This window comes from Nyctereutes procyonoides, unplaced genomic scaffold, assembly GCF_905146905.1.
Source record: "Nyctereutes procyonoides isolate TBG_1078 unplaced genomic scaffold, NYPRO_anot_genome, whole genome shotgun sequence".
Classification (NCBI taxonomy): domain Eukaryota; kingdom Metazoa; phylum Chordata; class Mammalia; order Carnivora; family Canidae; genus Nyctereutes; species Nyctereutes procyonoides.
The window spans coordinates 35,135,055-35,151,450 of record NW_026575126.1 but is presented as its reverse complement, the minus strand read 5'-3'; the positions used below and the strand labels follow the sequence as shown (position 1 = coordinate 35,151,450).

Sequence of the window (16,396 nt, the reverse complement as noted above, 5' to 3'; positions counted from 1 at the left end):
CCACCTTGTTTTACAGATGAGAGCCTGAAGCCCAGAGGAGCACAGTGACTTTCCCAAGTTCACAAAGCCAGTAAGTAGCAAAGTTCAAGTTCCCTGTGTTCAGTCCAGTGTTCTGTCCACCTTACCACACTGTATTATTTTATTTATTTATTTATTTATTTTAAGATTTTATTTCTTTACTCATGAGAGACACACACACACAGAGAAAGGCAGAGACACAGGCAGAGGGAGAAGCAGGCTCCCTGCAGGGGGCCCAATGCAGACCTCAATTCCAGGACTCCAGGATCAGGCCCTGGGCTGAAGGCGGCACTAAACCGCTGAGCCACCTGGGCTGCCTGTTTTTTTATTTTTATTTATTTATGATAGTCACACACACACACACACACACACACAGAGAGAGAGAGAGAGAGAGACAGAGACACAGGCAGAGGGAGAAGCAGGCTCCATGCACCAGGAGCCCGACGTGGGACTCGATCCCGGGTCTCCAGGATTGCGCCCTGGGCCAGGGGCAGGCGCTAAACCGCTGCGCCACCCAGGGATCCCCTGTTTTGGGGGTTTTTAAATAACATTTTATCTGGTGGCATGAGGAAGAAGAATTCAAGTAGCATGTGGCTAATTAATGAGAGAAGCCAGATGAGAAAGAGCACCACCAGTAGGTCTGCCAGCGTGGGCAGCAACTAAAAAGCCACGTTACACTCAGGTTAACTCTGTTAGACCATTGCCGTGCTCTCCTGTTCTGAGCTCATGCTTGCACATGCCGGGAGCTCTCTCACAACATTCCAAGCTCTGTGGGACTTGGATGTGACCAAGGTGGTGTGGGCTTCCCCTGAGCTTTGTATTCCTCACCTGAATCCTGGCACAACCAGAGTGAGAATCATGAAGTCATTGTCTGAGGCTCCAACAGCCGTGTAAATGTGATCACCAGCCACCTCCCAGCCTGGAAAAGGAGAGGGGAGAGTTAGTACCCCAGTGGTCACAAGTGCAGGGCAAACATGCACCCAGATGATACCCTGAAAGAGAGAGAGAACACTATCCGTTGAAGCGACCAGAACCACTGCCAAAACCAAATCATATTATTTATCCTGCTACTTGGTCAAGGACTCTGAAACTCTCAGAGCAAGCCCTTTGAAGTGTGTGCACATAGTTTCTAGCTCTAGTTTGATCTCTAAAACTAAAGTTTGGCAGAATAAAGGTCCATGAGGAGTGGAACTTTCCAGAGAATGCATGGCATGATCAGCTCATTTTTCTCCAGACATCACTGCTATGAAGAAATGCAAAGTGAGGGAGCTCCCCTTCTGCAGGGAGCCGACAGCTCCCAGTAGGTGAGGAGGAACTCACCAGTCATGCCCTTGTACTCAAAGTTGATCCCACTGAGAACGGTGGTTTCCATGTTTGAGGGCAGCGTGTTCCACCATTTGTATTCAAATCCCACGGCCGGCTCAGTCCCAGCTGGGCAGTGGCTGCAATCTGGGGGAACCACAAGACCCACACCTTCAGCAGGAAGGTTGCAGCCACCCTGGCTGAAGCCGCTGTCACAGAGACAAGTGGCAATAGGGGTGGGCAGCCAAAGGAGGGTAATACTGAGCACCATAGCACAGTTATACCAAGTCGACTCCAAAACATTCTGATGATATCTTTCACATATTCAGGACGTAAACACAGACCCTGAATTCCAAAACTCCAGCTATCCTACTTGCCCACCAAAGTGTTCATTTTATCAGTGGGAAATATCAGAGAGGGTGAAGGAACATGAGAGATTCCTAACTCTGGGAAAGGAACAAGGGGTAGTGGAAGGGGAGGTGGGTGGGCGGATGAGGTGACTGGGTGACGGGCAGTGAGGGGGGCACTGGACAGGATGAGCACTGGGTGTTACACTACATGTTGGCAAATCAAACTCCAATAAAAAAATATACAAAACCCCCCCACAAAGTATTCATCTTAAAACTTGAGTGTGTCTTCTAGTCTGATGCATACAGTTCATATTATTGTCACATTATTATCAGTAAATGCATTTACATGAATATTTACACAAGTCCTCCCAACACCCTTCTGCAGCATGACTTGTGGTTCTGATCGTGTAAGGCTGGCCATCCCAGCTCCCCAGACCTCCTGGTTAGCATCCCTGCTGCATGCTGGAAGTCTATGTTGTGAGGACTGGGTACTTTAGGCCGGAGTCACAATTGCAGTTGGAATAGGAATAGTTGGAATAAGGTAAGCAGTTCTCGACTGTGACTCTGACCTACGGACAGAGCCCCCACCCTGACCTCACTTCTCTTGAACTCAGTCCTCAGAGTGGCCTGGCCCTTACTGCCTCCCCTGGGAGGACAGAGTGCACATTTGGCTGACACTCTGTGTCCCCACGTGACCCACCCATCTGGGGTCACGTGGGAATGGACAGAATGCAGATAAAGAGGTTACCAGAGCCGTTGGAGTACGAGCCATAAGGGCAGGGCTCGCAGGTGCTGTTGTTGGTTTTGAAAAAGCCTGGGTTGCAGGGTGGGCAGCGGGTCTTCACGCCAGAGGCGGGCAGCTTCACAGCCCCCTCGAGATCCTCACCACAGATTTTCGGCTGGGCCCATTTGTACATGAGCTGTGTCTGCAGAAATGGATTAAGAATGGCTCAGCCTGTGTAGGATTTAGCACATCTTTGGGAATTCATCCTGAGAGTGGAGGGAAAGGAGGGGACTCTGGGCTAAAATGAAAGTTTCACCAGGGCAGGGAACTCATTTGGTCACTCATTTGGTGTATCCCATGATCCTAGCCCAGAGCCTGACACATGGCTGTGCTCAATAAATATCTGTTGATATTTAGCTGACTAGATGAAGAGGGATATACTTAGGGAGGGCATGTGTCACCGAGAGATGGGAAGGACCAGTTGTCTCCAGAGAGAGCTCTGATTCCAATGTAGACTCTTATTACTACCAAGGTCACTTGGAAAAAGTAGCGATGAAAACCCCAAGACATAAAAAGGGATGTCCCAATTTGTCTTCCAAGCATTTTCTTTCCTTTCCCCTTATTCACTAGACATTTATAGAAAGCCTAATACATCTGTGTGCCAGACCTGGTGGCTCGGAGATGAATGAGATGAATGGCCCCTGCCCTTAAGGAGCTCACCATCTAGCAAGGGCAACAATCACATAATAACAGCCCATGTGGGTGGATGGACACTGTGTTCTCTGGGACATTAAGGCAAAAGGGACATTGTAGGGGGGAAATGTGAAATGGAACTGTCATCCATCATATCAGTGGACAAGGGAAACATTTTGTCTGTCACTCATTAGGGCTATCCCTACTCTTTTGATGGAAGCACTGGACACAGAAGAAGGGATGACCTGCAGGAGGCTCCTCATCTTAAAACTTGGCAGCTCAAGCCTCCTATATGGCCCTTGGGCCAAGTCAGAGATGAAAGATGCTCTTATGAATTACATTGAAGGGATGATGATCTGGGCAACACTGCCATACGTGTGAAGTAGTGGATGAATAAGGCATCTGTTCATTTTATTCAGGATAAGAAATGACAAGTCTTAAGAGGAGTCTGTGCTGCCTTCACTGATGGGAGTCCCTGGGGCTTATCCTCTCCCTGCTCAGCTCCACTGTGAAGAGATTCCTCCCTGTGAAGAGTAGCCAATGGCCAGAGCCCCAGGTTTGTGCTCTAACCTGGGTGCTCTCATCCAGCTAGTCCACTTAAGTCTCATGGAGAGAAGGGTCTGGGGGGGCGGGAAGATTGACTTGGACCATCTCTTGGAGCAGCACATGCAGCAGCCCCAGGGGAATAGCCAGCCCGGTCCCTGAGAAACCACCAAGGCACAGCAAAGGCCACAAGGGAAATCATGGAAGTCAGCTCAAGTTATGATCCTTGATTTAAAAATACAGTTTAGAAGACAAAGTGAAATCATGAGACTGAACAGAACCAGTGCAGGCGTTAGACACGAATCATGAGAGTTCTGTAAGTTGTTCCTGATGAATGCATATTCATGTGCACTCATGCTTTGGGGCCCCTCCCCTGAGCCTTGGCTGGGCTGCAAGAAGAGCAATGGCTCTGGCCCGACTGAGCATCCAAAGGCAAAGGCCCCAGGGTGTTCAGGCAAGAGCAGACATCCAGGCTGGCAGGCAGCAGCGTTCACTACAGATCAAGAGGGCCTTGGCCTGAGCCTGTGAGGGGAGAGATTGGGGCAGAAGGACGCAAAGACAGCCATGCATTCATGTGTTACGCTGGGGAGGGAGAAGAGGAGCAGGATTACGTGTTCCCATTTAATTAGTGAGTCAATTGATGCCAAGAAAATGAAAATGATTTTTACAAGGTCATACAGAAGCCCAGACACTGCATGACTAAGTCTAAGGTAAAACTGATGAGAGGTGTAGCCATTTTCCCTTGGCTGCGGGGGAAGGGAATGATGTTTCAAATGCTAGGGCAGGGGAGGAGGAGGCTGGAGAGTGAGAGCTAAGGATGAAAAACAATCACTGCTAAGGACCAGACTTTATCCCATGCTTATCTGGCAAAGAGAGAACTCATCCAGCCTTCCAACCAGCAAACCCTTATGCATCCTAATAGCCAAGCACATGCTTATGCTGAATGCAGATGTCCCAACTTCTCTCTTCTTGAGAGGCTGTGGTTTAGGGGTACAGACAACTCATCCAGAATGTCTAATCTAAGACAAATCCCTCCACTTGTGTCCCTGAGCCATCCCAGCTCACTTCCTGCTGTTCCTGGAATTCACTGGGCACAAGACTGCCTCCTCCACACCTGCTGTGTGCTTGCTGGAAAGCACTGTGGCCACCACTTATGTCACTCAGGTCTTTGTTCAAATCTTAATGTTCTCAAGTGTCATCCCAACCCTCTCTAAAATAGCATCTCCACCCTCTGTCATTCTCTGTCTCCGAATCTTTTTTTAAATTTTTTTCTTCCCCTTACTGCCATCGGATATACTCTAATTTGTTGTTTATCTGTTGTCTCTCTTTCCACTTGTTCCCTGGCAAGAATTAAGCTCCAGGAAAGTAGCTGTCCCCTCCGTTCGGTTACCTGCTGGATGCGGAGGGCCTGGCACCTTAACTGACTGTGGAAATGAACACATGACCTCCCTCTGAAAGGCCTTCCTTGGCCCCCCACACCTCATTCACTCCTCTTCCAGCTTCCCCCAGGCCCCTGCAATCTTCTAATTGCTTTGGTCAGGGCCTGGTTCTTCTCCCTCACCTGCCCTCACAGGACTGTCGGCTCCCGAGGGCAGGAGCCTTGATCACCTCGGAGCCCCCAGCAGGAGCCCCATGCCCGCACAGCATTAATCCTTAGAACACCCTGCTGAATCAGAGGCGATGCATGCTACAAACAAACGTCCTTCTGAGGCAGAAAGCCTGGTGGGAAAAGGGAACCAGCAGAGACTGAACGGTCAGCCCATTCTCCAGTGAGCCCAGAAGTAGGAATCCATTCCCTTTGCCCACAAAAGCAGCGCCTAGGAGACAGGTCTGATGAGCTCCATGAGGAAATGAGTGCGCATGGACTGGCAGTCATTGCCCAGGGGGACTAAGCAAATGGATGAAACCAAGCAAAAGAAAACGAAATGGCTTCTTGCAACAGAGCATATGTGAATAAGCAGCAGAACAAATGCGGTGAAACAGTTTCTGACCTGAAAATGAATGAGGCCATCTCGTTTTGCCTCCCCTCACCTCCAACCCCCCACCCCACCCCTGGCTCTGGGGTCACTGTGGAGGTCTGTGTGGTCTTCTCCAAGGTAAATGTGGTAAAGCCCAAGGAGTGGGCAAAGGAGCTATCTGGGGCAAAGGGGCTCCATGCTACCCACCTCTCCATTGGCATCACAGGCTGTGTGAGTATAGAAGTAATCTTTGTCCGTGCAGGCTGGGCGCACTTTGCAGGAAGAGGATCCCTTTTCTAAATTGCAAAAGGACACATAGTTGAAGTTACTTAAGAAAGTGGGTCTCTTGACCACTTGCTCATGACCCTCTGACATCCAGGACCCTGGGGTACACGCCACAGGGACTGCAGGAAGTAGAAAATTCTGCATACCCACCCTTCCCTTTACTTCACTGCCAATCCCTAAAGCCCCACTCAGATATCCCCTTTGCACCCTGGTGCTATGAGAAGCTACTGGGCCCATCCTGTGGGGAAGGGCATATGGAAGGGGACCAGTCAGTGGGTCAGTGTGGAGGGTGGGTAGCCACTGGAAAGAGCATCTTGCAGGCTGACCACCACTAACTTGAGTTCTCAACACCTGCCACCTTCCAGGTGCTTCCCAATCTTGACTCTGTAGGTGGTTTTACTACTCCTGAAGGATTAAAGCAAAACACTGGAAAGCTTAGGACAGTGCCTTCATACTCTTATTTCAGTTCCTTCTCTGCAGTTTCTCTTACTGTCCACCTCTAATGAAGGCCTTCCACCTTTGGAATTTCCCCTTCTTCGTGCAACCATCCTACACAAATGTGATAATTTCCCCTGGGTCCACATAAAGTGTAGAGTTCTTTCCACTTTCCCCACCCTCACACATTCTGCTACTATTTCTAACCCTTGTCCTGTTCCTAATAAGAAAAGGTATCAACTACCATTTTACTTATTCCACTCTCTGTACATTAGTTCTGCTTTAACCTCATGAATGCCTGGATAGGAAGTACTATTTCAGTGTCTCCCTCTTTAAGGTAATAGACTTTACCTTTTTTGAATTACAAACATTTTGAGAATTTGAAAAAAAAGACCTGTTTCCTCTCCTGAAAAATATACATAACTTATGCAAATACATTAAAAAATTTCCAAGGAATTTATTTTCTCCAAAATAAAAACCACTGCTTTATAGAATGCCAATACTACTACTACTACTACTACTACTACTACTACTACTACTACCACTACTACTACTGTCACTACCATTTCAGGTGACTACTGTGTCACCTGAAGGTAAGCACTTGATACGAATGAGCCTTCCTCTCTCTGTATATATTACCTGGCAGGCCATGTGATAGAGTGGAATGAGATTTTTTTTTTAAGATTTTATTTATTTATTCATGAGAAAGACAGAGAGAGAGAGAGAGGGAGAGAGGCAGAGACACAGGCAGAGGGAGAAGCAGGCTCCATGCAGGGAGCCTGATGTGGGACTCATCCAGGGACTCCAGGATCACACCCTGAGCCAAAGGCAGATGCTTAACCGCTGAGCCACCTAGGCGTCCCTGGAATGAGATTTTTAAAAAATTTTTTAAAAAATTTATTTATGATAGTCACACACACACAGACAGAGAGGCAGAGACACAGGCAGAGGGAGAAGCAGGCTCCATGCACCCGGAGCCCGATGTGGGATTCGATCCCGGGTCTCCAGGATCACGCCCTGGGCCAAAGGCAGGCACTAAACCGCTGCACCACCCAGGGATCCCTGGAATGAGATTTTTAAATCAGATAGATCTGGGTTTGGATCTTGCTTCATTCAGTAGCTGTGTCACTTTAGGCAAGTTACTGAACCTCTCTGAGTCTTAGTGCTCTTATCTGTAGAGCAGGAATAATAATATCTACCTTACTGAGGCCAGCACATCCCCTGGCTGCATTGTAAGAAGGGACTCACTAAATTCTGGTAACTCTTATTACCTGAGTTTGTGGGAATTATTTTTATTTGGTAACCGTCTGTGGGAATTATTCTTATATGGTAACTGTCATGGGATTTTTAAAAAAGACTTATTTATTTGAGAAAGAGAGTAAGCAAGCACACAGGGGAGAGGGAGAGAGAGAATCTCAAGCAGACTGTCTGCTGAGCATGGAGCCCAACCTCATGACATTGAGATCATGACCTGGGCCAAAATCAAGAGTCAGACACTCAACCAACTGAGCCTACCCAGGCACCTCTGTCATGGTATGTTTTATTTTATTTTATTTTATTTATTTTATTTTATTTTATTTTATTTATTTTATTTTACTTTATTTTAAAGATTTTATTTATTTATTCATGAGACACACACAGAGAGGCAGAGACATAGGCAGAGAGAGAAGCAGGCTCCCTGTGGGGAACCCAATATGGGACTCGATCCCATGAGTCCAGGATCACGTTATAGGATTTTAAGTTAGGATTGAAAGTTTCTTTCTCTCCCTTCCAGTTAAGGCTTATTCCTCAACTGATCCTTTCTTTCTGAGGTACCAAAGGAGTCACTAGATCAGAGAATCTCCTAGTTTCAGCCTCATCGGCCTATCCTGGGGAGCTCCCTCAACTGCACATTCCCACACCTCTTCTGTCCCAGTCTTATTATCCTGGGCAAGAGGGAGCTACTGCCTGGGAAACAGCTGGAGTCTTCTCAGCTCATTGACTTAGTTAACAAGCAGAAGGCCTCGTTAGGCATAGAGGGATACAGGGATTCCTGCTTTTGACAAGCTAAGGCCAAGAGCATTTTGGAAGGAGATGCTGAAAACACACCAATTTCCAAGAACCTCCATATATGGTCCAGCAAATTACAAGTTCCGTGTTAGGAAGTACATTCTGCACATGGACCTTTCTCTCCTTGTCAAATATTTGCTCGACCTGATACCCTAGCTCCAAGTTTCAACAAAAGTGGTCCAGCTGTTTACACACTGACAATTGCTAGCGTCGTTTATATCAATGATTAACTCAAACGCTGAGCCGGACCTCAGGTTTCATCAAAGTGTTGAAGTTGGGTACTGGTCAAGTTTGAAAGATCCGCCTAGATGTTTGGGGAGGGAGTGAAAAGTGATTCCTGTACCATCGGCCCCAGGGCAAAACTGTGCGAAGATAAAGCTTATCACGGGGGTGGGGTGGGGGTAGGAGGGGTGGGGGGTGGGGTGTTCGGATTTCTTTTTCTGAGCCTTCTTCCTTTCAGGACCTTCTCCCCACCTCCAGGAGTACAATATCCTCTCATTCAGATCCATTTCATCAAAGGAAAAGATTTCCCCTGAGGATTGAAGCACCTAATGAATGCTTGGCCCAGCTTAGATACCACCCCAGACTCCGGGCAAATCCCTCAACCTCTCTGCTCTGCCTCTTCTTCTCCTTTCTTCTTCTTCTTCTTCTTCTTCTTCTTCTTCTTCTTCTTCTCCTTCTCCTTCTCCTTCTCCTTCTCCTTCTCCTCCTCCTCCTCCTCCTCCTCCTCCTCCTCCTTCTCCTCCTTCTTCTAAAGATTATTTATTTATTCATGAGAGACAGACAGAGAGAAAGAGAGAGAGAGAGAGGCAGAGACACAGGCAGAGGGAGAAGTAGGCTCCCTGCAGGGAGCCCCATGCGGGACTCCATCTCAGGACCCCAGGATCACACCCTGAGCCAAAGGCAGATGCTCAACCACTGAGCCACCCAGTGCCCCCTTTAATTTTTTTATAAACAGGGAGATCTCTCCTGCACTCTGCTGTGAGTAATAATCGAGAAAATGTTTGGTAAATTGTAAAGTACTATCCAAGTGACTCGTTATGGTTGTTACCTACACTAGGAGTACTTTCATATTAAGAGAGGACAGCTGGGAACAAGCTTTATCATAAAGGAACACATCTGACCCTTAAACCACACATGTTTGAACTGGGCGTGTCCATTTACTTGCTGTTTTTTTTCTTTTATAAATACAGTATTGTAAATGTATTTTCTCTTCCTTATGCTTTTCTCTTTTTTGTTTTTTTCCTCATGCTTTTCTTAACAACATTTTCTTCTCTCTAGCTTCTTTTATTGTAAAAATACAATATATGATATATAAAAAATACAAAATACGTGTTGATCAATTATTTATGTTATCAGTAAAGCCATTATTAGGGTCATTAGTAGCTAAGTTTCTGGGGAGTCCAAAGTTATATGCTGGGGAGTGGGGAGGTGAGAGGGATGGGGGGCGGTGTTGGTACCTCTTGTCCCTGTATTGCTCAAGGTTCAGATGTGATAAAATTAGTGCTTACTAGATGCCAGGCACAATTATAAATATTTTATGTGTAGAAGTTAATTGAGCCACACAAAACACAATGAAGTAGATATGATTATTGCCATTCCCATTTTATAGACAAGGAAACTGAGGCACAGATAAATGCCTTGCCCAAGATGGCAGAGCTAGTAAGTGGTGGAGCAGGGATTTGAACCTTAGTAATTTAGTCCTGGAGTCTGCGCTTTTAAACTCCATGCTGCTCTATTAGGAAATGAATCCCTAATATCGAATGTAACACAAAGGAATTCTTTTTAATGATCACATTTTAGGTATCAATAAGAAAGGTGCATTTAGTCAAGCCTTTGTCCTTAACGTCTGCAGTCCCAATAGCTCCATCTTCCTTAGTCCAGGTCCTGGATACCAGCAATGGTGTCTGTTGTGAAATCTCTAGACTGAGGCCTCTGCCTCCACGTGTTTCCTTCCTCATCCATTTTCCAAATGGCAGGTAAGAGTGGTCTTTCAAAATCACAAGCCAGATCACGTCACTCCCTGGCTTAAAATTCTTGAATGGTCCCCACTGCTGATAGGATCAAATCCCAAATATTTAGCAATGGCACAGAAGGGCTGGTCCACTGTCTGTTCCCTGCCCATCTCTTAGCCTTGGATGCTAGTTCTTTTCAAGTCAACTCCTGCCATACCGGGTTTTTCCAAGATCCCCAAGCCTTCTGGCTTTGCCTACACTCCTTCCAGAACATCCATCAAACCACCAATTCATCTTTCAAGTCCACAGTCACTGAAACCTTTTCTCCCTCCCCAGAGAGGACTGGCCACGCCCCTTCTTTACATCTACTGTCCACCACACTCAGAGCTCCTATCCCAGCAGCCGCCATATCATGAAGTTACTATACACTTGGGTGTTCCTAGAACCATGTTCTCACTTTTCAACTTAAGCTGCAGGGCAGGCACCAGTTCTGAGTCTAGCACCAAGTCTAAGCCTTGGCACCTGGCAGGTGCCTGGGACTTCTTTGTAAATGGATGACTAAATGCTCACTGGGTCTTCAGTCACTCCCTTTAGGCACATTCCATCATGAGCTCTGATCAGATCTCCCTGCATTTTCCCAGCCTCCCACTGACCCTGTTTTCTGGAAGAGTCAAGTCACAGTAAAAACTCACTTTCCAGTCGAAGAGGTGGATTGAGTAATTGGTGGCAAAAGGAAAACCAACTCCAAGAACTCACACTTCTAAGCCGACACTTTCATAACAGCTCTCTGGATAACAATCAGTTTACATAGAGAGTTGACCAAAACATTCCCAGGAGGTTTTTTGAGAGCCACCTTGCCATTCAAACCCTTGCACGACTGCTGGGCTGGAATGGCAGCTGGAGATTCAGATGAACAGGGGCTGCCATTGATAGAGCAGGGAACGGGAATGAGAAATTCAAGTGGAAAAACAGGAATTTAGACTGATAGATTAAAGACTTCCCTCGAGATCTAAACATTCCTGTTCTCACTGGAAACTAGACTCACTTGGCAAGATCTGTGTCGATAAATAGGACTTTTGTTTTAGAAATAGTGTATAAATAAGCAGTTCACAAGGTCAATGGCTGGTCGTGGCTGAACAAACACATAGTGTAACACCTGCGTGAAGAACGGGTGTGTCTATGGACAGACTGGAGGGTCTGCTCTAGAGAGATCCTGGAGCTGGGTGTGTATGTGGTTCTGCATAAGAAAAGAAAAATGGAACTGTTACGGGCTGCCTGAGCAGAGTCCTCTGGGGGGGATGTCACCTTACAGCAGAGTCCTGCTGCCCTGGGACTCCCTCAAATGAGCAGGTTCTGGGGCACCTGGGTAGTTCAGTGGTTAAGCGTCTGCTTTTGGCGCAGGTCATGATCCCAGGGTCTTGGGATCAAGTCCTGAATTGGGCTCCCCATGGGGAGCCTGCTTCTCCCTCTGCCTGTGTGTCTCTGCCTCTCTCTGTGTCTGTCATGAATAAATAAAATCTTAAAAATAAAATAAAAAATAAAATCTTTAAAAAATATACTTTGCTTATCAATATAGCCTCATGGCTCTTCTAACCTAGCTTTGATAAAATTATTATGAATTAAAATATATAAACATATACCTTTTGTTTACTGTATCTATTGTCTGTAGTTATAATCTTATATAAGGTTTCATTTTTACAAACTTCACTGCTTAGGGGGAAAAAAAAGACTGCAACCCCTTTCACTAGTTTTCCTAATCCCTCTAACCCTGAGCTGCTTTTTATTTTTGCCACAGCACCCTGCACGTTTTACTGTCTACCATACTATAATTTATTAGATATTTATTATTGTCATTGTTTATTGTCTCTCTTCCCCCCACTAGCAGAATGTAAATCCCACGAAGATAAGGAACTTTGTCTATTTTCTCCGCTAATATAGTCCAAACACCTAGAATAGGACCTGGCAGATAGTAGAAGCTCAATAATTACTTGCTGAATGATTTCAGTTTTGTTTTCAGAGTGATCAGTGGAGTATAAATCAGCAGGGCTCTTCCCATGTCCAGAAAGTAAGGATTGAAGAAGGGTCATTTTCAGCATGGCCAGAAGGATGGTTCTCCTTTCTGTTTCTCCCTGTGTTTATTGGCAGCACCCCTACCAAACTCCACCCACCCTCAGAAACCTCACCTGAGTATTTGTCAGGGTCACACGGGTGGCAAGAAGTTTCTCCCTTGTTTGAATAAGAGTTGGCTGGGCAAAGTTCGCAAAAAGAAGAGCCCTGCTTGTCTGCATATGTGCCAGGTTTGCAGGGGAAGCATTCTGAAGTGTAGGCCACCCCTAAGGAGGAAGAACAACATAGAAAAGCAAGGGTTGAGCCTAGAGACTGAGCCCTCCAGGGACTGACTCCCACCCTCCCTGAAGAGTCAGGAAGTCAGCAACAGACCCCAGGCCCAGCTCCCCTCTCTGTACCTGTGATGGCGATGTTTCTCACCAGCACAGGCTTGGAGACTTTGGACCCCACTGAGAAGGCTGTGGTTCTCCAATAGAGGACATTATTGCCTCGGTTTAGCTCGACCTAAAAACCACAAACGGGAAGACGGCTATCCCTAATCCATCAGATTAGCCTCTTATGGGGGCCTGTCCCCTTAGAATCTAGGGGTCAACACCTTTTCTCATCTCCAACCTTGACTTCCTCAGCTTTGCCCTTCCTGCCAGCTCAGCTTAGCTCCTTTCTGCTTTGAAGCTTCCTCTCACCACCCTCTGATGGTCTCTCCCTCACCCACCAGGATCTCTAAAGTGAGATCCACAAAGGGGCCTGGAGGTATTGACAGAGGGTGAGTGGAGTTCCCCCCTTTATCTCTGGTTCTGTGTATCCACATCCCATTCCTAGAAGACCTGGCCCATAAAGCTGGCAAGCTGCTGATCCCTGGGGTCAAGCCATGGATGCAAGTCATCCACACCTCTCTTCAGTCAACTCAAGAGGAAACTATGTTATCCTCACAGATCAGACCCCTGGCCTTGAGGGTGGAAGCCTAGGGAAGGGTGGAAGCCCAGGCTGTGAAGAAGCTCTCCTTGGAGGAAATGCCCTTTGCCCCTTTGCTGGTCTCCCCAGGAAAGGCTCCAGGAAGGCTGGAGCGATACTCACACTGTGGAATTCCCATCCTTTCTCTGTGGTTTTCATCCACCTGGAGTCATCTACATTAGGCTGGCACTGGTCATTCTGAACCTGAGACAGCAGGAGTTTAGGAACAGAGCCTCAGCTTTCCAAGAAAATGGGTTCCTTTACCCCCTGTGCTGCCACAGCCTTCCAGAGGGCCCTTCTTATAGGAGAATAGTTGCCAATTTCCTTTAGGGATAGAGCCCAGAACACATGAGTCTTGAAGCAGGGCGGGAGCTCATCACACACACAAAACATCAGGGCATCAACACCAAGAAACAGCTTTAACTCAGAAGCCTTTACATGCGCTTTCATGTCTGCATGGACAGAACACTTAGGGTCTCCTGAATCCTTCTCTTCCCCTTCAAAGCCCCCCAACTTCTGCCTTTCTCCTCGCCTCTCGAAGTCTTGGCTCATTTTGTCCACAGTTCTTTCCAGAGGGAAGACAACTGTGGAAAATCCCCAACCAGAAATATGCTTGTGATTCCTGTAAATGAATCTGACCCTTGGAGTCTTTTACCTCCCATCCTCCCCCATGGCCAGGGGCTTACAAAAAACTCAAAGATGATGCTGGAGTCTGGGTAATAGTACTCGAAGTTGACAGTGCCAGACTGCTTCAGGTTGACAGCGTACATCAGCGTGGCTGTGCATTCGTCCGTGTTGGAAGAGATGTAGTCACCCAGGGGAACCCACTTGGACCTGTGAGGGAATGGGAGCCAAGTTCACCGGCAGGGGCATGGCCCGTCATGCTTTGTATGAAGTGCACGTTTCATGTCCTGCTGATTCTCTGAGGAACTTCAGATTTGTGATTCACAAGTGGGAATTGAGACATGAACATGCTCAGTGAAGAATGACCTCCAGATCAAGGAGCCTGGGGATACAGCTGACACAAGGCAGACAGGTAGGTGCCCCCTCCGCACCACCACATTATACAGAACTATCCAGAAGATAGATGGCAGGTGTTTGTGAGGGGGAGCTGGGTAACATTAACTGGTTGTTTACTATCTCCCAGGTACTCAACTACATGTTCTGCATTTATGACTTCTTTTCTTTCCCATTTAATGGATGATGAAACTGAGGCTTGGCGAGTACCTTACCCAGTGTCACGTAGCCAGCAAGTGGCAGGGCTGAGATTCAAACCCGGGTCTGCCTAACTCCAAAGCTATCAAAGAAAGTCAGCAGACACCACAGAACCCAGAAGTCCATCAGGTCTAGCCCACCTGTTTTTCTGGAAATGCTCACTTTTAGATGCTGCATGTAACTGGTAACCAGGAAGAAGGAAGACCAGAGAACCTCAGAGACAATCAATCTAGTCTCGTGATTTCATTTTCTAAATATCTCTCAAATTGGTTCAACCCTGCCCCAGGGCTCTCCCTCCTCCTTGCACCCACCCACCCACCTCCCCAGTGCTGAACCAGCCCCTATCTCACCTCCTGTATCCAGTCCTGCCTCCTGCAATTCCTCCTCCACACTTGCTGAAGACCTCCTCCAGAACAAAAATCTGACCATGCCACTTCCCTGCTTCAAACCCATTGCCACCTGCTGCCCTTAGAATAGGGCAGAAATCCTCACCCATTCTCTAGACTCCAGCCAGCCAGCTTTTCTTTCACCTCCTCTGCCAAATTTCCCTCCTTCTGGGTGTTCCTACGTGCTGTTCTCTCTTCCTGGAACAAACTACCTCCTCCCTCCCTCCATTCATTCATTCATTTAGAGGAGGGGGAGAGGCTGAGGGACAGGGAGAGAGAGAATCTTAAGCAGGCTACAGGCCCAGTGCAGAGCCTGACACCGGGTTCAATCTCACAACCCTGAGATGATGACCTGAGATGAAATCAAGAGTCAGATGCTTAACCAACTGAGCCACCCAGGCATCCCTCCTTTCCTCTGTTTAATTCCTACTTGTGTCTATGTCACCTCACCTGAGAAGTCTTCCTTGACTCTACTGGCCTCTGCTATGTGAGCCCTGAGTTCTCACCAATTCTCTTCACCTAGCCACAATTCTCCTCTACTTCACTTACACATATTATGAAAGACTTAAGACCACCATCCTGCTTAAGAAATACAATACAGAGGGTGCCAGGTGGGTGGGTGGGGTCAGTTGGTCAAGCATCTGCCTTCGGCTTGGGACATGATCCCAGGGTCCTGGAATTGAGCCCCATGTCGGGCTCCCTGCTCAACAGGGCGTCTGCTTCTCCCTCTCCCTCTGTTGCTCCCCCTGCTTGTTTTCTCTCTGTGTGTGTGTCAAATAAATAAATAAATAAATAAATAAATAAATAAATAAATGAAATCTTTGAAAAAAAAAAAGAAATATAATACAGCAGAAGCCTTGGTGTTCACCCAGAGAATCTCAAGCCATTGACTTTTCAGCCAAGTAACCAACCACTTTCTGGAATATGGTCCTTACCATCTCCACGTGGTTCTTTACCTTTTACTAATTATGCAGGTATTTCTAAACAACATGTCCTATGACTGTGCTTTTGCATGCTTTTAAACCTTATGTAAATGGCATCATACTTACTGAAACTTGCTTTTTTTGTTTGTTTCACTATAATAATTGTGGGATTCATTCATATCCACACATGAAGCTCTTTTTTCATTTTTGCTACTATACAGTTTTGCCTTGCGTGGTTCTACAGTATTATTTACCCATTACTCACTGATGGACTTTTAGATTGTTTCCAATTTTTTGCTATTATACACACTATTAGAAACATTCTTGTTCCTCTCCTTGTATGTGTGTGTCTAAGGCGGATACCTGGGGAGAACCTGTGTTAGAGGGCATAGGAACCTCTAACTTTACCAGCTCCTGCCACACTGTTCTCCAAAGTGGTTGCTACTGACTTACACCCACGGGCATGTGAGAAAGTTCCTGATGCTCCACATGCTCCCAAATTTGGCTGTAAAGTTGTTGCCAACGTGATACGGTAGGAGATG

At 46.8% G+C, this 16,396-nt stretch overlaps 1 protein-coding gene across 3 annotated transcripts in view; it reads right to left on the bottom strand.

The window, feature by feature from the left end:
- Window positions 1-16,396, bottom strand: part of ELAPOR1 (endosome-lysosome associated apoptosis and autophagy regulator 1) — a 72,793-nt gene that overhangs the window by 14,763 nt on the left and 41,634 nt on the right. For all 3 annotated transcript variants that reach the window (XM_055340920.1, XM_055340921.1, XM_055340919.1), the window contains exons 5-12: window positions 14,017-14,164; window positions 13,454-13,534; window positions 12,778-12,883; window positions 12,496-12,645; window positions 5,796-5,884; window positions 2,419-2,596; window positions 1,339-1,467; window positions 847-937 (exon numbers count right to left, since the gene is read on the bottom strand). In XM_055340920.1, coding sequence (XP_055196895.1) covers window positions 847-937; window positions 1,339-1,467; window positions 2,419-2,596; window positions 5,796-5,884; window positions 12,496-12,645; window positions 12,778-12,883; window positions 13,454-13,534; window positions 14,017-14,164 — 972 coding nt within the window. The remainder of the gene's footprint in view (window positions 1-846; window positions 938-1,338; window positions 1,468-2,418; window positions 2,597-5,795; window positions 5,885-12,495; window positions 12,646-12,777; window positions 12,884-13,453; window positions 13,535-14,016; window positions 14,165-16,396) is intronic.